General features: G+C 40.5%; 2 protein-coding genes across 11 annotated transcripts in view; both read right to left on the reverse strand.

Annotated features, from left to right (window-relative positions):
- Positions 1 to 3,954, reverse strand: part of nbeab (neurobeachin b) — a 206,088-nt gene extending 202,134 nt beyond the window's left edge. For 2 of the 4 annotated variants that reach the window (XM_053320448.1, XM_053320449.1), the window contains exon 1: positions 3,682 to 3,954. In XM_053320448.1, coding sequence (XP_053176423.1) covers positions 3,682 to 3,954 — 273 coding nt within the window. The remainder of the gene's footprint in view (positions 1 to 3,681) is intronic. The other 2 variants (XM_053320451.1, XM_053320450.1) reach the window with 2 other exon arrangements.
- A 3,640-nt stretch (positions 3,955 to 7,594) lies between these two features.
- stard13b (StAR-related lipid transfer (START) domain containing 13b) overlaps positions 7,595 to 27,626 on the reverse strand; it is a 58,468-nt gene continuing 38,436 nt past the window's right edge. For 2 of the 7 annotated variants that reach the window (XM_053320454.1, XM_053320453.1), the window contains exons 2-14: positions 17,821 to 17,892; positions 16,649 to 16,730; positions 14,260 to 14,323; positions 11,972 to 13,335; positions 11,704 to 11,874; positions 11,026 to 11,185; positions 10,587 to 10,785; positions 10,159 to 10,372; positions 9,616 to 9,730; positions 9,286 to 9,507; positions 8,967 to 9,184; positions 8,672 to 8,848; positions 7,595 to 8,501 (exon numbers count right to left, since the gene is read on the reverse strand). In XM_053320454.1, coding sequence (XP_053176429.1) covers positions 8,384 to 8,501; positions 8,672 to 8,848; positions 8,967 to 9,184; positions 9,286 to 9,507; positions 9,616 to 9,730; positions 10,159 to 10,372; positions 10,587 to 10,785; positions 11,026 to 11,185; positions 11,704 to 11,874; positions 11,972 to 13,335; positions 14,260 to 14,323; positions 16,649 to 16,730; positions 17,821 to 17,892 — 3,176 coding nt within the window. In that variant the 3' untranslated portion in view covers positions 7,595 to 8,383. Of the gene's footprint in view, positions 8,502 to 8,671; positions 8,849 to 8,966; positions 9,185 to 9,285; positions 9,508 to 9,615; positions 9,731 to 10,158; positions 10,373 to 10,586; positions 10,786 to 11,025; positions 11,186 to 11,703; positions 11,875 to 11,971; positions 13,336 to 14,259; positions 14,324 to 16,648; positions 16,731 to 17,820; positions 17,893 to 18,939; positions 19,195 to 19,296; positions 19,448 to 20,395; positions 20,609 to 27,626 lie in introns of those variants that run through there. The other 5 variants (XM_053320455.1, XM_053320458.1, XM_053320459.1 and 2 more) reach the window with 5 other exon arrangements.

Here is a 27,626-nt window from a genome sequence, read left to right on the forward strand (position 1 = left end):
GATGTTTCTGAAGAGACTAAAAAATTGGCCCCCACAGTATTTCACTGGACAATAATTTATCCAGTGTATGTAAAATGGAAAATGGGGTATCAAGGTTGTCATACACACTCTACTCTTTCTATGCAAGTCTACTGTTGCAGCCTGCTTTGTGGGCAAATCCAAGCCAAAGAATGCACTTATCACACATGCTTCACATTATCCTGTTAATCCTGTAATATCAAATTGACATTCTAAATAAATTGTTAGGATTTTTTGTATAGTTGTAGGAGTATGTAACCTGGTTGCCAGTCTGTCAACCCAGAGATAAACAGGAAAACTGTACACATTGTTTTGTCTTCTACTGCTGACAGTATATTTGGAAAGCCTCCAGAACCTCATGACTCTAAACAGGAATAATCTGATGAATGAGTCAGAGTACGTCATTCAGATGAGACCAAAATATTGATATGAGGTAAAGTATATAACCGCAGAGCTGAAAGTTCTGGGACACCGTAATTGCATCTTATGAGAGTGTTTTGGGTCTAATTCAATAACAATAAACATTTCTGATGTGTGGTGCACATTTCATATATCTAACCAGTACAGGGGCCGGTCAAAATGTGCCTGTAAGAAACAAATTGATTGTTTGGTTTTCAGTATTGCAGCTTTAACACACAGAAAAATAAATACTGTTGATGTGAAGTGTGAATGACCAACCGCTACCACTACCAACAACATCAAAAGGCAGTAACATACAGATGTTAAGTACTGTAATAGTGAATCTTTTCTGATTGTAAGTATAATGATGGCTGTTTTTAAAATAATAATACATAACAGAGCTTTTAATAACCATTCTAAAATAAAGTGGAGCTGTCATACTTGGCTCTTAGATTATTCTTATTTTCTGCACCTTCAGTTCAGATTTGAGTGGATATGTTTGCTATAAAGATTTGTGCTTTGTCTGTAATGGCGCTTTGCAATCCACACCATTTTGGAGCATATGAGACAAACTGTTTTTCAGCTGCCAGTAGAAAGTATTTCCCTTATTTTGTATTAGGCTCTGTGTGCTTCCAAAACTTTGGTGACCTACGCTGAACCAGGTACCTGAACATCGTTACTCGTTACTGCTGCTGATCTGCTAAACATGCTACTAACGCTACACTTTTTCTCTAGACATTTTCTCTTTTTAAAGCATAAAGACCCATGCCATGCCTTGTCTATGGTCTACCTCTGACACACTCAAGTCAATCGAAAGAGCTCTGAAGCTCTGCCCTGTCCCTGCACAGAGCGGAGCAACACACTGATCTCTACTTTATTATTTCTAGTTTATAAAATTATCAATATTAAACATATTGCATGTCCAAATTGAACCAAATTCAACACTGCACTCCCTTGGGTCTCCAGCTATGCAGCCATAAAATGTGGAGTTGAGTGGATGAGCAGTTTGAGACATACATGAAGGACATACATATTGATATACATACAGACATTTGGTAGAGAGCATATCAAGTGTCCTAGATTAAATATAGAAATTGATTTTCTAAGTAGAACTTCACTCTAGTAAAATACCTAAATGAACAGTTACATCAGATCAGTGTTACTGTCAAATTTTACAGCTTGGCAGTTCAACAAGAACTACAGCTAAAAAACAAAATATGTAATATCATCTATCATGAAAAGGCACTTTCATGATAGATGATCGGAGGATCCTCAAACCCCGAGTTTTTCCAAGATGTTCCTTGGAGACGGAGAAAAACATTATTATTTCATTACTCCGCAAATTGGACCCCATGAGATACAGTAAAGGATCTTTCAGGATTTTCAGACCGCCTCGCTCACTTCAAAAATAACCTTTAGTTATAAGTGTAAAAATGATTGTAGTCATGGCATCAGACAGGAACGTTATCTGCATGACAGTGTTCTCTACTCTTTTCCTTGGCTAGTATGTTCATGTACATGTTGTGATGTAATTTAAATGAAGGGGCTCATATAATAACAATTATATATGGTTCATTTGTATGCAATAATTCAATAGAGGGCTTTACTTCTGTTTGCAAACAAGTCAAGAGGATGTAAATGAGCCTGATATCTTCAATAGATAACAACTTCTGTTAATTAAACCTGTCTTTCAACATTTTTGGAATAGTATGTGACAGAGATATATCTGAATAAATTATGCTCTACTGCGCAGTATGATAGAAATAAGAGCTGTAATACTATGGTGAAATTACTTTTGAATATAAATATGTACAAAGGATGAAAGACAGTGATGACAGGCATGTTCTGCGTTCAGTAAGGTCAATAAAGCAAAATGAATGATCTCGTAAACAAGATCAGTCTGATACAAATAAATGGAGAATCTTTTATCTAGACAATCAGTGCTGAGCAAAAGAATAAGGTGGACTGCAGTGTGTTCTCTCCTGTGCACATTTCCTGTGAAAACATTGAAAAGTGTAAGGGGCAAGGTGCCAGAGTCTAGAAGGCTATTGCAGTGTTGCTCTCATGTCTCAACATGCCAAGGGCTACAATTTGTCCTGCTCTACAAAGTGGATTTCTGTAGCGCCAGAACAAGTCAGAATTAATCTCTAGTGTGCTAACAAGGAGAGACCAAATCCTGCAAGTTACACTATGCTGTATTCCTCCTGCAGATGCTCAAGGCAGAGATATGTGCTGGCTCAACAGTCTCTTCACACTACGCATCTAGCCTAGATTTAACTGTAGTTACACCTCAAATCGAGCCACTAATCTTAACTAATGAGTCAAGTGATATGCTGTATTTCACAACTGTAGGTCTAAATCACTGTTTTTCCCTATGCAAACTGACTTCATCAGCTAACCATTGCCATACAATGGACTCATATCTCCTTCCACCTTGTGCTGACATTCATTACTGCTCACTCTCCTCTCAATGTGTGGGAATGAACTTGACAGTCCTTTCAAAAAGTGGAAAACCCTTAGAGGCAATGCTGCCAGGATCAATATACAGGAGAAGGTGATGACCATCACACTCCCACAAATGCTTACATGTTAATTAAGAGCCGGTACAGAATTTACCAATATACTCTTCATTTTAAGCACACTACAGAAGAGGTACATTGATCAAATTATTACTGACACTAGCCAGTAATTGAACCCACTGCTCAGGTGTGGTGGCAGAAATTCAAGCTCCCTGCCTAGTCTTAAAAACTGTAATAATATCATATTTTGGTCATCCTTAGATTTGGAAAGCCTGAAACCCCCCACCACACAAACACACAGCAGCAGCAGCACTCCTGTGTCAACCCTATCCCAACAAAACTGCCATCTGAAATAAGTTGTGTACTCACATTACACTTGAAACTCAGCATGTATGCCACTTATCTTCACTGACATCATTCACATCGGTCTACATAGTTTACAAGCCGTCACACTGAAGTTGGAACTTTGGTAAACTTGAAAACTTGCGTTATTGTCCTCCATCACTAAACCCACCATCTCTGCCTAAATGTGTGACTTTTCAATGTTTTCTGCTCGGGACATAAGCTCATATTAGTCCAGCAAATAAATAATTATGTGCATAGCCTGTACAAAAGTGCATTTGCCATGTGTCATCATGATGTTTTTTATTGCTAATACTGAATATCTTTCTCGATTCAGGATTAGGTAATAACGTCCATCCATGGAGCAGGAGGAGGAGGAGGAGGAAAAAACACGATTGCTTACCAAATTCAGCACCGTTTCAACAATATCCCGGTTGCTAACCTCTCCAACCTGGATCAGTCCGATGAGAACAGCAAATTTCATCTTGATATTCCGGATTGGTACTGATGGATTGATAATCCCAGCCGGGAGGACCACTGAACCCGAGTCGGACATCATCATTGTCTCACCGCCAGCAGCGGAGCCTGCAGCCGCGTGATGCCCGTGACCTGGAGGAGGTTGTTGGTCCGAGAGCGACACCGAGCCCGGCATCGTCGCCGGTCTCTCGCTTGTCATTTCCACCCAACTCAGGGGGTGTCTGAAGCTGGCCTGCCCTCCTTTAATATATTTAATCACTGCTGCTCTGGAGCTTCAAAGAAGAAAATGAAAGAGAGGAAGAGTCGCGAAACCGAGAAAAACAACATGAAAACACCAACAAGAAATCACTATCTGTCAGTCACATCCACTCTAGAGAGTTCCGGTGAGTCAGTCCGGTGTGTTGTCGGTGCCAGCCGGTTAACTGAGCGGACTGACCTGCGCTGTGAACACCAGTGTGTGTTTGTGTGTGTGTCTATTTGAGTGCCGCTCTCTGGGATGCGCGTCTTCGTGTCTCCGTGTCTGTCACCGCAATGTTGCCGCCCCCTGCCTGCGGCTCCACTCAACAGCCTGCACTGGATGCGAGGATGAAGCCGAAGCCTCACCTATGCTTCGGCTAGTGGCCATGCAAGCTTCACCTTGCATGGTCACTTACTGTTACATTTACAAAGTTTGTCTTTGCAGTTGTCAGTTGGCTAGTTGTCTTGCTGACCCAGTTACATTTTTCCAGTGAACTTAAAACTAAAACTTCACATATTTTGACAGCAGCCATACTCATACGGTACTCAACTGGTTTCCGAAACAAATGGCACCCGGAAGTTATAACTACCCTACTGCAAAAAATATAGCCAATATTATAGAAGTGGAAAAATGGAAAATAATTTCAAATAAGCCTAAGAGTTATGCAAAAATGGGCTGGATAAAAAAGTCTAACCTTTATATAGTTAATTTTTGCTGCTATGACTAATTAGCAAGAAAAATGAAAAGGACCTGCAGACATCTTGACCTCTTCCGCTGCAATTGACAGGAAGTCACGTTGTTTAATAAATTGATTTAAAACATTGCATAACACATTTAAAATCATTTTCTTTGTATTGGCCTTTTTTTAATCTTCCATTTGCTAACTTCTCAGTTTTAAATATTTTACAAAGTATTTTAAAGTCTTTAAGAGAGTCAACTGACTAATCTAGCCTATATATATATATTAAATTATGTTTTCAACTTCAAGGGTTGAAAAAACACAAAAAGAACTTATGCTTCAGTAATTTCCTGTCAACTGTGGTCAAAATAATAACACAAACAGGACAATAGTGCACTGTGAATGTCACATGACTTCCTGTCACTTGTAGAGGCAAAGGTAAATATGTCTATGTCCACCATTTTGTCTGCAGTTTGGTACTCTTGAGAAAAATAGCAGGTGTACCTAATAACTATATAAAAGCTCTGCTCCATTTAGGTGACCCAGAAAGTCAGTGTGCTAACACTCCTAAATGGAATTCATAAATAGTTGATCATTATTAGTTGCACCTGTTTAGCAAGGAATAATATATGCCACCACAAAGCTCTGTTAATGTCATGCTTAAGGAGCACCTCATGCAGATATGCCTACATGAAATAGGACATTTTTCACTTTCACTCTTCTCAGGATCAAATTAATTTAACCCAACTCAATGTACGGAGTGTCACAGCGCATACTGTCTGTTTTTTATTTATTTACTGTACTGTCTTTTTTAATATTTATTTGTCCTGTGTTCATGCTCTCATATCTAAAGGCCCTATAGCACCTACCTAATAACATTTCATTTAAGACCAATTATAGTGCACACATGAGATCTGAGTTGTATGGCTATGTACATTTTTGGCTATTAGGTTCATTAAACCTGTAAAGGTATAATGGTGAATAGTAGGCTAGTGACCACTGTGCCTATTAATAGGTGTCTTTAAGAGTATCATTTAATTAAGAAACGTAGCTGCAGACATATACTATCTTTTTATTTAAAATAATTTCTGAAGGTACACCTGGGTACATGCACTGGGCACTCATGCATTCAAACTCCATGTGCACAGTTCCTTGATCAGTCTGTGAGGTACAAAGGAGTACTCTAAGTCATCTAAGCAAAGCAACACTTCCTTTTGCAGTTCCCCTTGATCAACTACAAGTCAAGATTTCTTACAGTGCTCCTGGTGAGTTTCCATTATCCCTATGTTTTTGACAGATTAGACTAGAAAACTCAAATGCCATTCTGAATGCTTTGCCTCAATTACTCTTGACCGAGCCTGTTTCATTTTCACACATTTTTGCCGTTAATTAACAGATAGGAAAAATGTGTGTTTCAAATTAATTACCCCTTTGACTGATGAGGACAGTTTCCCTTTGTAATGAATGTAAAACTAAAGCAATGTAGTGCATGTAGTTGCATTGCATCTGCCATCAACCTTAATAATGCATTCTACAGAGAAATGTGGTACATGTGCATAGTTAGAAAAATAATTTGCTTGTGAATTAATCAATTAAAAACACGAATTAAAACTTACAAATACATTTTGGAGTAATTTCAATTAATCTGAGAGGATAAATATAGTTTGAAAAGCCATGAGGTTCCAGTAGTTACATAAAAGAGACTGTTTGACAGCTTGGCAACAATCCTGTCCATCGTCCTGACTGACAGCCGGAAGATGAGCTTGCATTTCATGACCTCATTAAGCTGATCTGTGTCAACATGCCTTCAAAAGAGGTAGAAATAATGTCAGGCTTTACACAGCTGTACCTATCATGTCTACTACTGTGCAGTTTCACAGCTTGATTTAATTTGTGGTAACGCAATGCAGAAAAATTGACAATTTAATTATTTAGTCTCACCAATGATTTAATAAAATATTTAATCTGGCAACGTTGGTTGTTTCTATCTCACTATAGTCTTACTGTATGTTTAGACATGGCTAATGGTAATTTAATTTAAAGAATGAGTTAATATATGGAATTAGTCCATATATGTGTTTGTTATTCTGTTGTCCCAACATATTACATTATCTAATGTCTTTAATGTCAGTGTGAAATCACTTCCAGGAACTCCTCATATCCTCTCATACAGTGTTCATCCCTTTTTGCTCGTCCCCGTTTAAAGAGAAACATTATCCTGCCAGTGATTGTGCTGAATCGAGGTCAATGGATTGGGTTTGACTTTGCCATCAAAGGGTCAAAGGTTATTCTGCAAGTGTAATAAGCTCAACAAGCTATCACAACAATACATCATAAGTATGCTTGTTAAATTGAAAGTTGGTGCCCTTCAAGACTGAAACAATTACTGTCGTTGACCATTATCATTGATTTGTACACCATATTGTCAACCTGTAGAAAATAACAGAAAATGCTTAGAAAAGAGAACTAAATTTCAAAGATGTTTTCATATGGGAAAATAGTATGAGGCCAGGGTATAGACACGTTCTGCTGATCAGAAAGGGCCATCTAGTGGACAGAAATGAACCAAGGTTTATGTTTTTTGTCCATAGACTACATTTTATGAGGAATGTCGATATAATATGAATTACAGTCTTCATTTGTTGTGTTGCTTGCATTTAAAATGAGTTGAAATTGAGATTTCAATTCAGTAAGCTATCCATACAAATCCATCTTCACATGTGATACCTGCATCATGTATTTGCTAGAAATGGCCAGCAGGGGTCCCTCACATCCCAGATCAGGAAGAACTGTGTTTTGTTAGTACAGTTAATATTTTAGCTCTTTGGGTATGAGTACAACACTGTACATTATTGTGGTACATTAAAAAAATATATCTATATATATATATATATATAGATATATATATTTCACACCCACAGTAAGAATTAGTCAAAATTGAAACATTTTATTATTTTAATAGTTTTATTGTTTTTAAATTATGTCTTGTGACAACTGCACAATCCAGTACCCTAAAGCAGGTATGACCAAGTCAAACCTTATGTCATTCTTTTCACAACCATAAGAGGTCAAAGTTTGATAAAATTACACCCATTCCAAGATGACAATACTGAAGCAAAGTAAATCCAGCTTACAATTTTGTACCATGTGTATTACAGGAGGATTGACACAGTGGAAGAATCAATATATAGGAAATATGTACTATTAATCCCTTCACAAATATACAATATATACATCTATTTTGCATGTACAGTATGTTCACACATATATATACAGACTCTTGTGTGTACATAATAATAATTATAGCTTTAAATCTGACATAACATAAAACATATACATGCTTCGCAGAAGCGTTTAAGAGCTTGAATGTCCTAGACATTGTAGAATATAGCGACAATAATATAATATTATTAAAGATAATAATTATTATAATATAGAGGTTTAGCAACATCAAGGTAAATAAATCCTAATGCTATGGACATTGGCAGGATGATTGAGTTCCCATTGAGTAATTGTGCTCAGCACCTACGAGGTGTCCTCTTTTGTCATTGTGCAGAGGAGCTCAAAATGATTTTCAGAGCATGTGTACAAAAATTCAATAAACTGTGCTTTAGTTTTGGAATCGTGTCTATGCTTTGTGTCTGCCTCTTAGCAATGACTCGAAAGACTCTTTCTTGATCTCATGCTGAGCAGACACAACAGGCAAGGGTTTCAGATTTTGGTCTCTGGGCCATCTGTGATGAGTGGCTGAAAGGAGTTGCGGATCCTGGCAGCTTCTGCAGCACAAAGGTGACCAAAAGCTTTGTTGTACCAGTCTGGTGTCCTTCCCCTGAAATAAAAATACTATTTAGTGTGCACACATATGTGCCCTATGCATAAGGAGCATAAATAAATATATTAAAAAGTAAACTAAACCCACATGTTAAAATGCATTTATTTATATTTAATGTGCATTTTGCTAAAAGAGTTAGTGACAAAATCTTGTACAGTGATTCTTACTTCAAGTCAACTCTGCAGATATGAGTCAGTCTGGACTTTCCTGAGCCACAGGGCTCCAGCAAGTAGTTGGACTCCAGCACAATAGCTCTTACCCCTCCAACAGAAGGGCAATCTTCATGCTCTATAGACACAGAAACCAGGGAGCATGCGCCTTTGGGCAAGTCTGTTCTCCATGACCTTGAAAAAATCAGAATGAGATTATGACTTGTAAATGAGATATCTTTTATATTAATAGTAAAACTGCAAAATATTTAACAGTGCCATTGTATCTGTTTTTCTTCATATTACCACTCACCTGAGCACTACAAAGTCCCTACTGGGATGGGGGGGCATACGGCTGAGGACATACTGAAACACTTCTGTCTGCTTGTCAAGTGTCTCACACACTTTCCATTGCAGAAGGTCCACATCCCACAGGTGGCGCTCTCGCAGCACTCGGTTCAACACAACTGATGGTGGTGCTTCCACCTCCACAGACACTCTCCAGCGTCTCAAAGGGTTCCCATCTCCCACCTGGACAAAACACAAACACACAAAGCATCCTGTTAACTTATAGACATTGAAATTATTTTGAAGATTAAGTAATTAATAAGCTCCACAGCAAAAGACCCGACCTTTTTATAGTAGAGCTCTGTATTATCAGAGCTGCTGCAGGACACCCAGTGTTTGGACTTTTCCCGGGCCTCTTTGAGCAGGTTCTGAAGTCTTCCCTCCAGATGAGTTTGATACGTTCCATCATCATCCTCCAGCTGCTTGCATAGCTCATCAATTGTTGGTGCATGCAAGTCAGCCTCCACATATGAATTACGTGACTGAGTAACCATCTCATGAGGGATCTAACAGGTGTAAAAAAGCATGAGGTAAGCAAACATAAATCGAATATCCTCTGGATATTGCATCCAGGCTTGAAATTCTTGCATCACTTCAACTGAAGGTTCTCATACCTCAAAGAGACGGTTGCACTCTATGATCATATGAGCGAGGCCCTGTGTTGCTGCTAAGTTTTCATTTAGATCCTTCTGGTCTGGTCTGCCAGTGGAGTACTTCTTCTGCATGGCCCTGGGGGGTTATGAGGAGAGAAAACTTATTAGGCCGGCAGAGTCGCCAGGTCAACATCTCTACAAAATGTAGGATATAAACCCTTCCTACACTCTGCAGGAAACCCCTTTGATCCTTTAAGCAACCATTTCAACATGGTAAATTAGAAAGCATTGCTTTGTTTGTACACAGCATGATCTCATAAAACACTGAGCTGTAAAAAAGAGTGTGCAGTTAGTTATTTTAAAACTGGCCCAGAAAGAGAGTAGGAGAGTCTATCTTTATGGAGTCATAGGTGAAGATAATAATTCAGGAGTTAATAAGATGCATGCATGTCTAGTTCATTAGTTTATGAGGCACATAGTGGCAGATTATGTGGCTGCCCTAAAATTACAGACACCATAAGATGACGCAAGGGGAAAAAAACTGTGTTTCTGGTTAGAATTTACCTTGGTGAGAGATTGTCTTTCTTGAGTATGTTGAGATGGAAGAGGGAGGGTGCTAGGCAAACAGCAATGTTCATGGGTGTCATCTGGTTCTCCTCCACAGAGGAAGTGACATCACTCAGGAAACAAAGCAGTGTCTGCAGCACCTCTCGGTTTTCATCTGACATTAGCATGATGGCTGCCTGGACAGCCTGCAACCTTTGGTCCTTTGGCACATCTGTATGTATGAGAGAATGTATTTTTATCCTTTCTGTTTAACAGTTATATTGATTAGAGAGAAAAAGTGGTAATGACTTCTCAGAGGTCAAATTACATTTTCATAACTGCAAGTACTCTATGTAAGTTCCTATGCAATTTTCAAAACAAAAACAAGTGGGACACTAAAATTAACATGGTACAAAACACAAGAAAAGAGGGTTTTATGTCCTTACATTGGTATATATGGAGGAAGGTCTCCCCTAGCTTGCTGGTGAGCAGGGGTTCAGGTAAATCCCTGAAGAACTGCTTCACCATGTCAGCCACATCATAGGCAGACTGTTCTTCATAGTTCACATTATCTGGAGAGCTCTCATTCATCTGTCTCAGAGCTTGAATACGAGACTTCACCCCTGATTTACGAAAAAGACCAACCTAGGAGCAAAACAGACACATTAATGTTAACTACACAGCTAACAGCATTGTCTGACTACATTGTACAGTAGTTCCGCTCCCTGTATTGTTGTCATACTGTTATTGTATGTGTCTGCAACCTGTGTCAGTGATTATGAACTGAAACCGTACACTATATTATACACATTAGATAAACCCAACTGATTGTTAGATCACATGTGAAATTGAAAGTCACATGAGAGTATGTGTCCTGTGGCTGACCTGATCAAGACACTGGCTCCTCAGGAACCGCAGGGCCTGCTGCAGGCCAAGGGGCAGGGGTTGTCCAGAACGCTGTACATGCACTATGAGAGGTACTCCGAACACATTCTTATCCTTATAATCTGGTACCTTCATTCTCTTCATGAACTTTGGCACGGACCTAGGAGACACAGCACAATACTCAGTCGACTGGGTTAGCAAAAAGACTGCAAAACAAAATATATATATACTCCTTAATTAAAAAAAGAATGGTACTAACTGTTAAGCCAGGGGGGATATGGGCTTTTAAATTTAGACCTAATCTAATCACATTGGGCAAATAGACAAATTAACCACACTTATATAGTATTTTTAGTAAATACAGGTTACTAGGGCAAACTGCAGTATATGATCCACTGTGTTGAAAAAGGGGGCACAGTAGATGATATGTTGTGCAGAGGATGGCACCCCAGACATAAACTTTTTGAAATGTTCCCCTCTGGCAAGAGGATAAAGTCTGTTAAGACCAAAGCCTCATACCACAAGAAGAGTTTCTTGCCACCTTTAGCCAGCCTCATTAACAAGGCCAGGACCACCACTCACACAGACTCTAAAATGTAATTTCACCAATGAAAAAAGATTTTTTTGATCATTAATCCCCCCCCCATAGTAGAGCTGAGAAATTTAAATGAGTCTCACCAAGTCCAGCCGTGCTTGTTGGACATCGAGTACTTCTCCATGATTGCAGTGAGGCGCAGTAGAGAGAACTTCTGCAACAAACTCAGCTGGCCTGCTGACTGGTTTGTAATCTGCAGCGATGCCACTGAGTGGCTTAGACGATTGGAAATCTGAAAGCTTGGCCATCGTAACCTAATGCCACAAAAGACCAAATAGAAATATTGCACTGTGAAGACTTCTAGTGATAAAAAGGACAGTTGTTAAATTAATGTGGTTTCATGAGCCTTACCGATTGGGTCTTGTCAGCGAAGCACCTACTCCTGAGTCCCTCCTTTCCCTGAGCCTTGTAGATTCTGTCTCTGCAAGTGATACTCTGTCTTTGTCCCCATCACTAGGTGTAGTCTGGCTTTCCGTTACAGAATTCCCCTCAAAGTCCAATGTGATCTGACTGAAAGACTGGAGGCCTACTGTATCCCCCCTCTCTCTGTCTGCTTGTGTCAACCCTTCTCCTACAGGCAGCACATTCATAGACCAGTGGTCAACTATCTGCTGCAGACCATTAACATGCATCAAGATATCATCCAGGTGAGGGAACAGGTCCTCTTTCTCCAGGTCTATCAGGTCTCCAGTGCTGGCGTACAGGTGTGAGCCAGGAACATTATCATACACACTGATGCGGCTTCCTCTGGAGCAGCACTGGGTGACAGGCCTGGATTCTTTTCTGCATGAAATTAGTGGGGAGTCCAGGAGCACCCTACTAGAGCGCCAGTCAATAGAGGCCCCATTGGTTGGTGACAAGCTTTCTATGGACAGTGCTTTGGGGAAGGTTCCCGGCTTGTGGTCTTTAGGAATGTGAACCACCAGGTCCTCATAGGAGCAGAATTCGTTCCTGCGGTTTTGTTCTGCAACTTTATTCACTTGAGTGCCTGAGAAGATGTCTATATCCTCCAAATACATGCCACTACGCTTGTAGTCAGCCCGGTGAGGTTTGCGCTCTTTTAGGCTGGGTGTGCTGACAGCACTTCCACTGGAATGGCTGCTAACTTCACTGCTGGACTGGGACGGCATAACTTTGTGGGATGGTGGTTCTGGAGCTCCACCATCTCCATTTATGATCTCCACACACCGCAGCGTCTTCAGAGCCTGAGCCTCCTGCTGCAGCACTGGAGCACTGATAACTAACGACTTACGACCGCTTCCCAGTGTCCCCCTAGAGCGCAATGTCTCCATGCGTTTCAGGAAATCTTTGGCCCGTATGCGACTTGCCTTGCCGTGTTTATCAGGCAGGGAGCCGTAGTGAGCAATGTCTTTGGGGATGTGAGGCATTGTGAGGGAAGTAGAGTCTGGCATTGCTGCAGAATCTGAGCAGGTGCGGTTGGAGCAGTCAGAGTCCTCCGTGCTGAGGCCCCTATGACCGCTTCCCCCGCTACTCTCACTGTGCAAAGAGGTGACCTCCTGCTCACTCAGGTCCGTCAGAACACTTTCACTGCTGGTGGTAGTTCGTAAAGGCACGCCGTTCCCGGTCGGCTGATCCTCTCTGTGGTTTCCCAGCAGACAGTCAATGTCCTGCAACCTGGACCAACGCCGACTGCTCCACTCAAAGGTCCATTTGTCACTGATAGCAAACAGGTCTTCTTCATCAGAGTCTTCACTCTAGGAGAAGACAGAAAAACACAAAAATCTGTTTGTCTCAGCGTACCATAATTATGTTACATTGATTATTCTGGCCTAACTAATTAAATGTATATGTACTTTGAATCTTCTTTGTAGAAATTAATGTTTCTGTTCTATTCTGCTCATCATGTCTTTTTATCTTCCCTTCCTATTACATGATTACAAATTATTATACAATTAAATTAAAAAGGTCATGCATGCATGCATGATGATATATATTAAGATTGACATGAAACTATATGAACTATATCATACATATCATCTAGATATATATTTAGACATATCTGCCAGAAAGGACAATTAAATAGGAACTGTAGGAAATAGCTGGAGGGGGTGTCTGCTCAGAATTAATAACATTAAACAATCAGTCAACAGTGATATAACACCAGACAAATTGTTTCTTTAAAAAGACTTTGCCAGAAATAGACCAAGGCAGGAAAACATCTTTATATAAGCCAGCAGGCTACATTCCAAAGTGGGGACAGATAAAAAAGTAATTATACTCAATAGGCATGAATGCAACAATGGTATGATCTCAAATATCACAGAATCTAGGCTACGGGGATGAAGCCAGATCATATTTGTGTTGGTGCAGGAACATGCATAACTTAAGGCAATCTTATGAAGGCAGTGATGTTTGTCCTCTGTTTCTTAGAAATTTCAAGAAATAATACTTTTAGGGTACAACACATAATAACACCAAAGAGTTCGATATAAGGTTTTAATAACACCTTGTAAAATAAAAACAAAAACATAGCACCCATTTGTAATGTTATCCCTACTGCATATACTGCTCTATAGTGTTGACCTAAGAAAGATCAACCTAACAAGACAAGACACACATATACATATACATATGCATCATTTTGATGACAGAGCTAGCTATCAAGAGTAGATACTTACTTTCTTCTTCGGAAGGTTTACGTCAAGTTTCATAGAGGCACACTTGTTCAAGGTGTTGAGTCGCCTGAAAGAAAGATGTCCCAAAGATAAAACTGCTGTCTACAAACAATAGATATCACCAGAATAGGCTCTTAATGAGCACTCTACAAATAAATATCATTCTGTTTTTATTTAAGCGTTAACCTGATCTGGATATACGACCAGACCCAGAGGGAAACTCAGTTTGTCCGCACCACAATTTCCTAAACCTAATGAACACTGGTAATTGTCAGTTGCTCTGGTCTCTTTCTTTCAGAGTTAGATCTAAGTGATTGTGGCTTGAATGATGGTGTGTGGTAAATTTGGAGAAAGGTGAATTTAAGGTCAACCAATCGATTAGCTGCATTTCTGTTCTACACACACAGCCTGGTTCATTCAGTCCAGACATCTGTAGGCTATCTACAGATGAATCTTCTGTATTGTGCCATTTTGCACATGGCATGCTAATGACATACACATGATTCAATTATTTCTTAATTTTGAGTCATGTCTAAGAAGACCTACACCAACATGCAGTTTATAACATACATTTTTCTGTGTGAAACAAAGTCACATGAGAGCTGCTTACAATGCTTTTGAAATACTAATGCAAAGTTCTTAAATTCAGTTTTCAAAAACGCTCTCAGAGAACCAATACAACATTTTCAATATCTGTCATGAACAATACAGACTGGGTCTTGGAGAATGTGCCCAACAATTAGAGGTTTTGGGTGTGCAAATTGGGATATATTAAGTAACAGCACTAAAACTGTACATGAACCAACAATAGCACAATGGAAAGGATGACTCTATAAGAAAATTCACTCCAGCATACTGTGCCTTGGCTTAAGGCAACAACAACAAAAAACTTGTTTGTGGTATGATAATCACTAGCTTCAAGCTTTAGCTAACAGTTTTTTTGTTTGTTTTTTACAGATTGATAGTATCATTCTGTGACAGTCAATGACCTCAGATGATGGGGGTTAGCCAAACAACAAGTTCCCATGATTGTTACTGGAGATAGCAGGACCCAACTAAAGGGAGGATTTCTAAGCTGGGGGGCCCTTTATTCCACAGGCCTAAAGAGCTTTGAATGTGGTTGCTAAAATAGGAGGCTTCTTAGCAGGTGATCAGAGAGAGCACTCACATACATGAAATATCTATCAATTTCAGCTCCATCAAAGACAACCACAGTATGTTGGGTGGTATTTATTTTTACACACAAGACTGTGGCGAAATAACTGACAACAAAGCCATCCTTATGTTACCATAGAGATGCTGGGAAGTCATGGACAAAATCACATTGGATTTGGAACTGTTTCCAATTGTTTCCTATCCCGTGGCCAGTTTGGAATTTAGATGAGTTGCTTTAGGGTTGTTTAGAGTCACAGTATATTGAGCTCTGCAAGGCACCCCTCATGCTCCTCCTGCCTCCCTTTCGGGATGGTTGCCATAGTAACTGTGGTAACTGAGTGCTGTTTTCATCTTGGTTTGAAAAAAGTACATGAGCCGTCTTGCCCTACAAGGGAGTGATGTGGAAACCACCAGTTGTTGGCTTAGTGCACTTAATACTCTTTGGCAAATTAGGAAAATACATGCTCATCCAACATTTCTAATACAGTTGTGTCACAGAGGAGAGCACACTGCTCTTGTCATTAAAGCATTTTTAAATCTGTCTTCAAGAGTAGTGTGAAGAAAATATTTTATTCATGATATCCATAAAGGTGTAATTCACCACTTTGAATATGATGATATGTGGTAGAAATGTGTGAGCTTTGAAATCGGTGCCCTATCACTAAAGAAAACTGAGAAGAAGGCTGTTGATTCTTCATATCGCTCTTAATCCTTCAACAACCAGAATGCCTTTCCTGTATCTCATCTAAACCAGTGAGCTACTCAGAGTCTGTTTACAACCAGTTAGCAAAGACTGAGCAGTGTCCTTGAGCTTTACTGAGGCATATTTTCATTTACAAATTTTTTTTACTCAATGAGTCTGTATATACCAGTGTGCAAGTACCATAACAAAATGGAGGGAAGGTTAATTTTTACTGTTTATTGCAAGATACAACTCACATTGTAATGATACAATGCTGGTTGAATATTAGCAAAGTTTACCCTTAAGACACAACATCAAAAAAACAAAAATACCATAAAATTAAACCTTTAACATTGTGAGATAATGTTTTGTTTTTTTAATCTTAAAGAGCATATAACATTTCTTATTCATCCAAATGAATAAGTACTTGTGTCATTCTAAGTGGTGCACTTAGGTCCACTACTTAGAGGCAAGGAAATAATTTGTGACATTAACTAACTAGTTGGCTCATGGATGAGCCATCTGCTTTTCAGTGTCAATCAAAAGTCTGGTTACCTGCAAAGAGGTTCCACAAGATCTTTGTCCAGAAAGTCATGGTCTCTTTTCACAGGAGTGATGTCAATGGGGAACTGGGAATCTGAGGAAAAAGGGCATTCGGGCAATTGTGTGAAATGAGGTTGATATGTCAGTGGTTGTTCAACAGACAGTGATCATGGATAAGATACATGGAAAAAAGATCAGGGAACAACATTCTTTCCAGAATGACATTGAAAGTGGGGAGACCATCAAACTTGTTTTGTATGTGATGCTAATGAGAAGAGGCAGAATTTGCCCAAATAACAGAGCTGTTGCTCGTGCAGGCATTACGTCTTGCACTGGGTATGGGCCTCCTGTTACATAACTTAAGAGACTCCAGACCCTCCGAATCTAACATTCCACTGCATCCATGTGAAGTTATTAACTTTTTATGAAAAGCAGAAGCAGCAGTGAGGACTTAGACCTCAACCAGGCTCAGCCTGTTATTTAATGGGACAGACACTGAGATACCTGATTATGTCCTAATAATAAATAATGTAATTTGTAATACACATCCCCCAGAATCAAGAGTGAAACTTAAATTAATCTTTCTCTCTCGCTCCTGCAGCCACTACCAGAGCACATTACTGGAGTTCTGTTACAACTGGCTACAAACGGTCGGCAAACAAATATATTGCACCAAAGCACATCAAAAGATCTGAGGGAGAAGAGCTACTTTAAGCTCTGATAAAAACCCATTTCTTCCCATGGCTTCACTCTTTGACATGTTTATGTAGAAACTCTAGCTTAGAAAAGATTAGACTTTAAAAGAAGCTGATGTTACGCTTGTTTTTTGATGTCTGGGGATTCGTCTGGAGCCCTAGCTGCGAGGCTTCCTGAGGACAGTTGTGTAAATGGGGCTCACTATGCAGCCCATGAATACATGGTTTTGTGTACAGTGTCAGGGACTAGGGTGACAGACCAGATGACACTGTGTACTATTATTCACTCATCTTAAAAAGCCCACATTAGCTATAACAGTCTTTCATTTTATAACAGATATAAAAGAGCTAAAATAAAAATGCCCCATTTTTGGTTTATTACAGAGCTCCTTTATTGTTGCTATACTTCATTAATCTCTGTCCTTTAACCAAACAACATCCCCCCTCTTTGTGATGACTACTGTGTGTGGCAGTTTACTGAGTATTTACCTTCAAAGAGCTGAGCATACTGGGGAAATCCTGCTGCCCGCAGCCAGTCACACGCCTCCTTCGCCTCAATTTCTGAAACAGAAGAATGTGTTCTTAGGATGAGAGAAATAATTTAAACTTACCCACATTTCACTTTCATTTTGGCAAAACCAAGGAAGCATTTAACATGATAATAAAATACAAACTAAAGCTTCTGGTAACCTACAGACACAACAGAGGTGGTGTAGATGGGCAGAGCTGAGTGAATCTGAAACTGAAACTCTGTATGATTATTTTGAGATAGCTGGGATGTGATGACGACCCTGCCAGTCAGTCAGTCTGGCTGGATGTATCCAAGCTCACCCAAAGGTGACATGACAATCTGGTGACTTTTTTTTTTTACTTTTAAGACTGTATGATAACAAAGAAAGGCAATAGAAAAAAAGCCAACCAGAGGAACTATTATTTTCTATAATAGTACCAAAATAAGTGTCTATATTTAAATAGGCTGCCTCAAGTATTGTTTAAAGGGAAACAACAATATTTAAGACAACAAAAAATGAAGATAACAATACAAAACTATCATTCAGGTTAAAGATCTTCTCAAAAGTATCAGAGCTCATTTGACTAGAGTAGATTTCAACTGACTTATCACCCTGACTTTCTGATAAGGACCCCAGTCAGTCAGGATCACGTACTGGCCCTGTTGACTTACAGGTTGAGCCGTCTGCATGCTCCACAGTCGCTGATGACAAGGAGAGGAAACAGACCATTGGCACCTTTCCATTAATGCTAATAGAGCTAGGTGCCATTTACTGCCCCAGCGAGACATGCTGTCTGACACACCAGTGCTACAGGACACAGGTTACTTTACATTGATAAAGAACATTTAAAACTATGTTTAATGTATAACTAAATAAATAAATCTGAAATGTAAATACTCACACCAGTCTCTATAAATGTAGATGTTCCCTTATTTTTTACAAAAGAAATCTGATAAAATCTTAAAATGATGAGCAGCAAAATACCCAAGCTATTATTTTTGTTAATTTATTATTTATTATACAACATTGCTTACTCTACAGCTACTGTTGAGCATTTGCAATCTGCCTATATGGTGAGTGGAAGAAATATCCTTACCAGTGCCTCAGAAACCACACAGCTAATAAATGTCCTACAGTCTTGTATTTTCATACACACACCTGTAATTTAGCCAGCCTTTCAGAATATAAAGAATCTCTGAATCCTTGCAAGAGCATAAATACCACGTCCAAGCAAAGTCACAAATAAACTGCACCCATGGGCAACAAACAGATCTCCCATCACACATCTCAGGTCTCAGTTCCACTCCCTGTCTGTGCCTGTCACACTACGGCTGAAACACGAAACGCGGCCATTCATCACACAATACTGCGTAATTACAGCGACTGTAGCCCTGCAATACAGATACTGCTATCACCCCTTTAGCTTTTTCAAAACTGTTGATCCAGGACTCACCTGTGCTGCTTCACATCTGTGTCACAGAGGAAATCAATGAGAAGTGACTTTGGTCTTCAGACCGACCGGCAACTGAATAAATATTAACAGTTCCCTGTGTCCTTGGATGACAAAAAAAGGTCTACTGTTTACTCCCTTAACCAGCAGTTGAGTCAACATGTGTCTGCCGCCAGTGGCCACTCTGCTCTGTTCCCACCTGTATCACCAGGAGGTAAAGGCTGTCTGTTCAGCCAGGCTTCCCTCCCAGGTGGATAATATCAGCCCTGTATTATTCCATTGCCAGGTCCTCTTGTGTCCCACAGCCGCAGGTTGGACCACTGGGAGCAGTGGCAGTAACATGAGCTGGGAATTCCTCTCTGTTTGGCATTCTGTAACATGATACCGAGACATTCTGTCCTCTCATCCTCTCTCTAAGGAAATCTCTTGTGGATAAAAGACTGGGCGGGCATCTTGCCAAAGAATGAGAACCTGTGTTAGCTCTCCACAACCCACAGCTTTAAAACTGTGTACAGTATAAAATTACAGTTTCACAAAAAGATGAGACCCAGTTTGACCGTGACACAAAGGCCAAAATGTCAAAAGCTGTGTGCTACTAAAGTATCTGTGCCAAGGGCGACTCCTTTCTTTACATTTCACTTTATGCAACGTTCACTATGATCATTGGTTATGCAATTCATAACTGCGATATGACATTTAACAATGCGCCTCAGGAAAAGAACCTTGGATAGTATTTTGTCTGAACAGAAGCAATCAATGCCAAAATTATGACAGCTTTAAACACACACATTCCACACTCCTTTAGAAAATATTTGCAGGGTAACAGACAAGAGTAAAAATTTTCCAGGATTTTATGATATGCTTTGTTTTGTCCCGAGAGTCGTCTTTCTTAAAGCAAAGCCATGTGTCTAACAGTTATCCTTTTCCTTTCATGCTCTTTAAGAAAACAGAAATATACCGGATTCATTCATTCAGGGTTATTGTGATTAAAAACGAGCCACCATCATCATTGAAACACAGGCCTTAATATGTCTACACTCCACAATCCCTGAATGAACTCACATCGTAATTTATATCCATTAATAAATCATTGTGTACTTACGGGATATTTTCATCATACAGCCAGAATGTTTCATATATCCGTCAAGACTTAAGAGTGTCTCTCAACATGTCAGAGCATCTTTTTCTCTTCCCACGCTGAACCGCATTCCTGCTCTCTCTGAGCACAGCTTGCAGTTTGAACTCAGATCCACAACTCCCTCTTCCCCTTTCTCTTTCCATCTACCCCCCAACCACCATGTGCCTGTCCCAACACTAAATCTCTCCTTCAACCCACCCCTTTCTGTGGCAGACTCCCTAACGCTCACCCCCTCTCCCACCACCCTTCAGCTCCTTGTGCCCGACCCTCCTACCCAGCTCTGCCCACGACAACTCTTTTATATCCCACTCAGCACATTTTTGGCAAAGATCTAAACTGCAGCCAAACAGTGAGTATTGAATTCTGGGACTCTTTTAGTCCATCTACTGATATATTCCTTTGTTTTCAATCATTCTGGCCAGATTACATGATGATAGCTTTTAAAATCCTTCAACTTTTGCCCTAAGAACTGTTGAAGTTGATGTGGGAAATGTTTAATTTAAACAAACAAAAGGGAAGCGTGGTTTCGCAGAGTCCAGATGTTGTTCCAGCAGCTCAATGAAATGGAAAAACCGTAGGCAGCTGAACTGGGGGAAAACCATGACATAAACTGTCAGCAATCAGCAGCAGTGAATCATGCTGAGGCACCCGACTCACAAGACTCCACGCTAACATCACCAGAATGATATATTCGTCTACTCCCCCGTCTCCGTCTCAGCCTTGTTGTCTGAGGAAAAATCAATGAATGAAAGGAACTGTGTGATCCGTGTCATCTGAGACAGCGACAGTCACTTGACATAAAACAAAGAAGTTATTTAATGAATACCTGAACAGACATCCTAATACATGACAAATACAAATAATGACTACTCGTAAATATACACTCCTTGGCAACAAATTTCAACATCTATCCAAATTTACAGTGTCAGTTCTTCAGATTATTAAAAAGAAAACATGAAATACAAGCACATTCAAGCACACGCACATGAATCAAATCCAAGATGCTACAACAAGGGGGTTTGCCAAGTGAATACATTGGAGTGAGATAGTAATCTTTATTTTCTCATTGTTTCTGATGATTCCCTTATTTGGGAAGGCAGAAACAGTAATGACTGTGGTCTATTTGCTCAAGAAGAGATCCATTTTCATCTGTAAACCTGCTGTCACCTTTTCCAAATTCTATCTATTACATGGCCACGTTTTACATGATATTATAAAACATGAGATCACCAAAATATCTGATGAATTAGGAAATAATATTAGTTTAAATGCATGGACAAAATGACCTGTGTTTTAAATTACTAGGCTTTGCCATAGCACTGTGATTACATAAGATATCACATCCATCCCCAGTTTCCTATAGCGCAAGTAGAATTCCAGATGTTGTCCATTTCTACTGTGCCTGTCTCACTTTGTGTCGTCTGCCATTTTCTCTTGTAAAACACAGCTCTTCTGACCTACTGGGGCCAGGACTGGGCATAAAGCAGCAAGCACAGACAGAATGACATAGGCAGTCCACTTTAGTCACCTTAACAAACCATCTAGCAATAAATACATTCAGCACGTCAGAGCTTTAAAAGCACTCTAAAACAAACTGCTCAAATTTACTCAAAGTACTAGCTGCAGACCTTACAAATGTGTCTGTCTGTTCCTCCCCCACACTCCACTGCTGCACTGAATGAATCAGCCAGACAAGCCAGCCTCATATATCAGTCAAAAAAACACAGACCATAACTGAGCACTGAGATTGTCTGTATCAAAAACACCTGGAGAAGGACGGAGTGAGCCAGCAATATGGGGAAAAAAAAGATTCCACCAGTGGGCTGGCTGGCAGAGAGGTGTTGTCACGCTGGGAGGCATGGAGGAGAGGCCTCTCTTCCCCCTTTATGATGCTAATTGCACACAGACACCCACTCACAGTGAGCAGTCAGCTTACTGTAAAAGTAGACTAGACAGCCAGCCAGGGGAAACACACTACCCCCTCCTCTAGTCTGCCCAAAACCACAACATCTGATGTCTCATGCCCAAAATAACTTAACATTTCCTGTTGTCCAATAATTTGAAATTGTGCATGGGGGAGAAAACAGAAAGCACAAATAATGATGAGCGACTGCCAAAAGATGGACATGAAAGCCAAGAGGCAACATGGTTGTCGATACTGGAGACATGGGACATCTGAGGTCCCGTTAGGGGAATGCTGGCAATCCACGATTATTTTCAAGAGTAAGTTCTAATTAACACAGCTCTATGTGACTCCCAATAGGCAACATCCTCAGGACAAAATGCCACATTTGTCAGCATATCAGGAGGTGTCACTCACGACTACCACAACACATCTTCAGTTCACAACATCCTCATCATCAGTATAAAAGGGAAGGTGTTGAGACAAAGGACAATAGCAAACTCCAAGAGATTGTCTGTCTATAAAGGTGAGTAACACAGAGAATGTGACTTTATTGGCACATGAGCTGGCTGGCTCCACAGGCCGAGTAATTACACAAAGTCGGTATTGAATCACAGACAGACTTCCAGCCACCTCTTTTGATCCAACGGGGCACACAGGGGACCTGTCGTTATCCCACAGTCGACACGGGATGCAGGTTTAAAATGATCAGCCCTGGGCTACGTTGCTAAGACACCGAAGCAAAATTTCCTAAAATACAAATGAGCTAGCAAATCCTGAGCCCGCTTTTGCCCTGTGGTCCACAGTGACCCGTGGAGCGATCTTTTCAGAGGACCACAGGTCTCCACTAACAAGTAGATATACCGCGCAGACCTCAATGCCTCCTGGAGGACAGGGAATTGAAGACAAACACAGTAGTGCCAGCCCAAGAACAATCAGTGCCAAGGAGTCATTAGCATTCTGAACCTGTGTAAGTTAGGGTTTCACAGACATCCATGATTCATTCAAACAACCAATTCTGGTCATTACAATTCAGAATTTAAATTAGAGTGCAACTCATCATCATCTGCTTTTTCTTCTCCTTTCTATTCAAGAAAGATTCCAGCATCTGCAGTGTTCCTCTGCTCTAACAATCTGCTTTTAAAAGCTTTTAGAATTTTTTTTAATGATCGCCACTGGTGAAAACTTTGATTTCACAGCACGTGCACACACACACACACACACACACACACACACACACACACACACACACACACACACACACACACACACACACACACACACACACACACACACACACACACACACACACACACACACACAGAGAAAGAGCTTATTGATTCTGAGAGTAAATAACATGACTATGTGAGCTAGGGAGCTGCTGTTGTTGACCATTGCCAAAGCCTGCTGGGTCAAAAGTCATCTGAGCTGTGTTTTTCTCTTGAGGTCCTGTATTGAATTTAAACAAGAGCAGCACAGCTGTGGTAACACTCTCCTTCACCTCTGAAAGACACCCAGAGAGAAAGTCCTTTCATCTACAGGGGTAACAACCCATCAACTCTCTCTCCCTCTCTATCACTCTTTCAAGTCTGGATATACCAGCTACAGCTTTCGCAGCATAGGCTACTAATGATAATACAATGCCCAATGACGACTTTAAAATACCCAGACACTCATTCACATACTCTTTTGTCTTTACAGCGTCAGTTACTAGAGGTCTCATAATAAAATCCAAAGCTGATTCACTTATATTTCACACAATACCAGTGAAAATCAAGATGGGTAACTACTTGAAGCGGGAGGGGGGGGGGGTGTATTACTGTTAAAACCATATGGGGTCAGCATGATGTTGTAAACATTTCCTAACTGTGGAAAATCACTTCACGCTGTGAAGAGATGTGTTCCAAGTCACTAAACAACAGTCTGGGAGAGACAGATTATCCAAGGGTCGCTGTCTCATACCACCACAAATAGCCTTTCAGTGAAGGATTTACAAATTATCCCAGACCCAAACTGCAAAATGATAGCTCACTGGATTTGGTGTGGTGTCACAGCCAGAAGATAAATAATGGGCTATGATGTGTGGGCTGCGCAGCCTCAGAACAAGCCCAGGCTTCAAAGTTCAAATCATTAGCTCTGCTGTGTTGTTATCCAAATGATTTCAGTGTCTCAGTTTTTAAAATGACCACATGATGATTCCCTGGGGTAGCTTATCAAACAGCGAAAAGCAAGGGAAGTGTCGAGTGTACTCCAGCTTCACAGACAGGTGTCCTCCTTCTTCCTCTTTGGTCTCACTACACGATACCTTGGCACGACTTCCAGCAGACACTTCAAGAAGAGTGTCCTTTATTAGAGAAAGGACCTCTGACCCCAAATCTCTAGGAAAGAGGAGACACCTCAGCAATTTCCACGTCCTGAAGTACCTCCACTTTACTGCCAGCAACTATGAACAGAGCAGAGATCAATCAGCAGAACTTTCTGTGGAATACATACTCCAGTGACTTCCAAAGCACGATGCACAAGCTAAACACTTCCAGACACTGGACCATAGCCATGTTCCCACGCACGTTTAAGTGTTTTGACAACCTTCTTGGAGGCCTTTATGAAGGATTTGCTTTCTTTGGTGATAAAAACATCAACTTTGGCTTTTAGAGATTTCCTTTTTCATTTCTTCCAGGCATACCTCCCTGAAATCCTGGACTATTTCTTCAACCCAGTGTTGATCTTTGAAGAGTAATCATTGTGCTAGTTGTCCATTTGAGGTTATTCACTTTATCCACAGTGCAGTATAAATAATTTAGACTGGACAGTGATAGCACACACAGGGGTTTACTATCTATGATTATACTCAGCAGTTTTCCTCTCTCATGATGATTTCAGCCCAATAGTATTTTTCAGTCTTATTGTTTTTGGTCCTCACACCAAAATATATTTTATCAAGTGAGGCCCTAAAAGCATGATAAATCTTTCCAAGCAGCATTTAAACAGCAAGCCCTTACAAATTAGTATTAGTATTGTACTTATGGGCATCTCTGCTGCCCTTGGTCTAGTTGTAAGGAGTGCAAATGGAGAGTTCAATTCAGGGCCTGCCTGACTTTTCCCTTCAGCGCCTGTCTCTGTCCATAAGCATCCCATTGGAGCTCTCTACTTCCCTCTCTCTCCTCCCTCTCCCTTTTTCCATCTTCCTCCCTCCCTCCCTCACAGCTAGACTCTGATCTGGGCTTTTTCAGATTGTCTTCAACTCTGTCCCTTACACAAGCTCCCTCACAGCTGCTTCCTGTGTTAAGTTAACAGTATCCCCCTTTATCCAACCAGCATATTCCCTAAGTTCTGTGTGTTTGTGTGTCTGTTCTGATTTGAAGTCCATACATGTCTTGTTTTATGTAAAGCACACTAGGCTGCATGCCTTACCATGTCATGCTGTTTTCTCACTCATAATATATGGTTGTGTAGCTGTAATTCTTCCTTCCCTTTGATAGCCTATATAAACACTATAATTTGGTATTCCGAGAGCGCCATATAACACAACTAAAGGAGGATGACTATGAATTACTGACAAACACTCAGCCAGCTGACCCAAAATTATGTCTCACACATGGAAAAGAATTGACTGGAAAGTTATTAACACATGTTTCTCACAGCACCCACACAAATCAAATGTCTCATGATGAAAGCCCTGCTACGTTCAGCAGACGCTAATAAGAATGAATGATACTGTAAACTAACAAATTATGTTTCATGTGTGGTAAAGGCTCTGTACAGCACAGGACACTAAAGAAAAACATCCAGAAGAAACTCCTCTGAAGTCCTGCAGTGCCCCATTAGGTCCACCTCCCTCTCATTTGGACTGGATCCCAGAGGGGACTACATGGGGTTCCCTCCTTCTCTGAGAATGGCCTCATAGAGTCAGAGGGTATAGAGGGGGCCAATGCCAGAACAAGGGCCCCTACCGTGAGAAAGCCCTCTCAGGACCTCCGCAATAAAAGCATGGAGCCATCCCTCGGGACGCTGGTCCTAATTAACGACATCAAAGTGAACGGCCACAAGACTGCCTCAGGAGCCTCGCAGACCTCATGCAACGGACTTCATAGTTGCAGCAGAGATGATACTGCCAGCACGTGGTGTGATGATGAAGCTTATCAAGAATGCAACCCATGGAAAGAGCTACGCGATTGTTGGACTTTATCAGAGCATCCACACAGTGTCTCCCTCACACACACAACGAGGGCCATTTGTCATGTGTGGTCATGAATAACAGGCTGTGTTCAGACAGTCACCCCCTGGCTGAAAGGCCTATAAAGTAAAGAGACAGCGGCTGAATGTCTGAGGTTTGGATGCATGCTGCCTCTGCCTCTGTCAGTTTTTCCAGCTAATAGCACGCAATGTACATTTCTACCACAGGAGGGCAGCCAAGTGTTGAACTCTGACAAGGTTGAAATGCAGAGGCGGGGAAAAAGTGCTATATAATGAACCATGGTGAGAATGCAATGTGCTTTGGATCTTAGCCTGAAATAGCAGCTGTATAACAGATTCAAATTGATTTAAAGCTGGGTGTTACACATTAGCTGACAGTTATCTCATGCTGTCTTGATATTGATGTGAAATGTGTTGTCTTTAGATCAGCAGATTGGCTGCTTTCTGTTTTGTAAAACATAAATCCATTAAATGGAGATGTTTGAAACATATTTAATTTATTCAAAACAAATTCTCTGTGGCTTTAAAAAGGCCAAATCCCAAGACTATTCACAAAAGAACCTTTCTTATAACTAAGAAATGACTATTAAGGTCGAAACATATTGTACCATTTTCTGGATTAAGGTTGATAAGGCTTTTTTCATGAATTAGCACTTTCTAATCTGTGGAATGTAAAAGACCTGAGAACAGGAGAAGTTTTACATCATGGGTCTGTTAATGTGTGACTTTCCGTTCCTGTTACAGTACAACCAAGACATTTCAGAAATATCCACTTAGCAAATGATTAGCCCTGCATATGTGGCAGCTGTCAGCTACTCTGACTGAGTAGGAACTACAGTAATTCATACAGAAGAAGGATATGACTTCTGCCTGCCACCTACAGGCGTAAACCGGGAATCAAGAAATTCATAATTGTGACCTTTATTTACCAGAGGCGGTTGGATTCTTGAATCATTTACCCGTCCATTATCAGCACGGCGGGAAATTACCAACACTTTGGAAACAGTGGCTGGTGACTTGTGGGATGTACACCAAGAGCCACTAAGAGCTGCTGCCAAATCAGAGGCTGTATATCCCTGCAGATGGTGACCTAGATCT

This window comes from Scomber japonicus, chromosome 6 (assembly GCF_027409825.1).
Source record: "Scomber japonicus isolate fScoJap1 chromosome 6, fScoJap1.pri, whole genome shotgun sequence".
NCBI classification, from domain to species: Eukaryota; Metazoa; Chordata; class Actinopteri; order Scombriformes; family Scombridae; genus Scomber; species Scomber japonicus.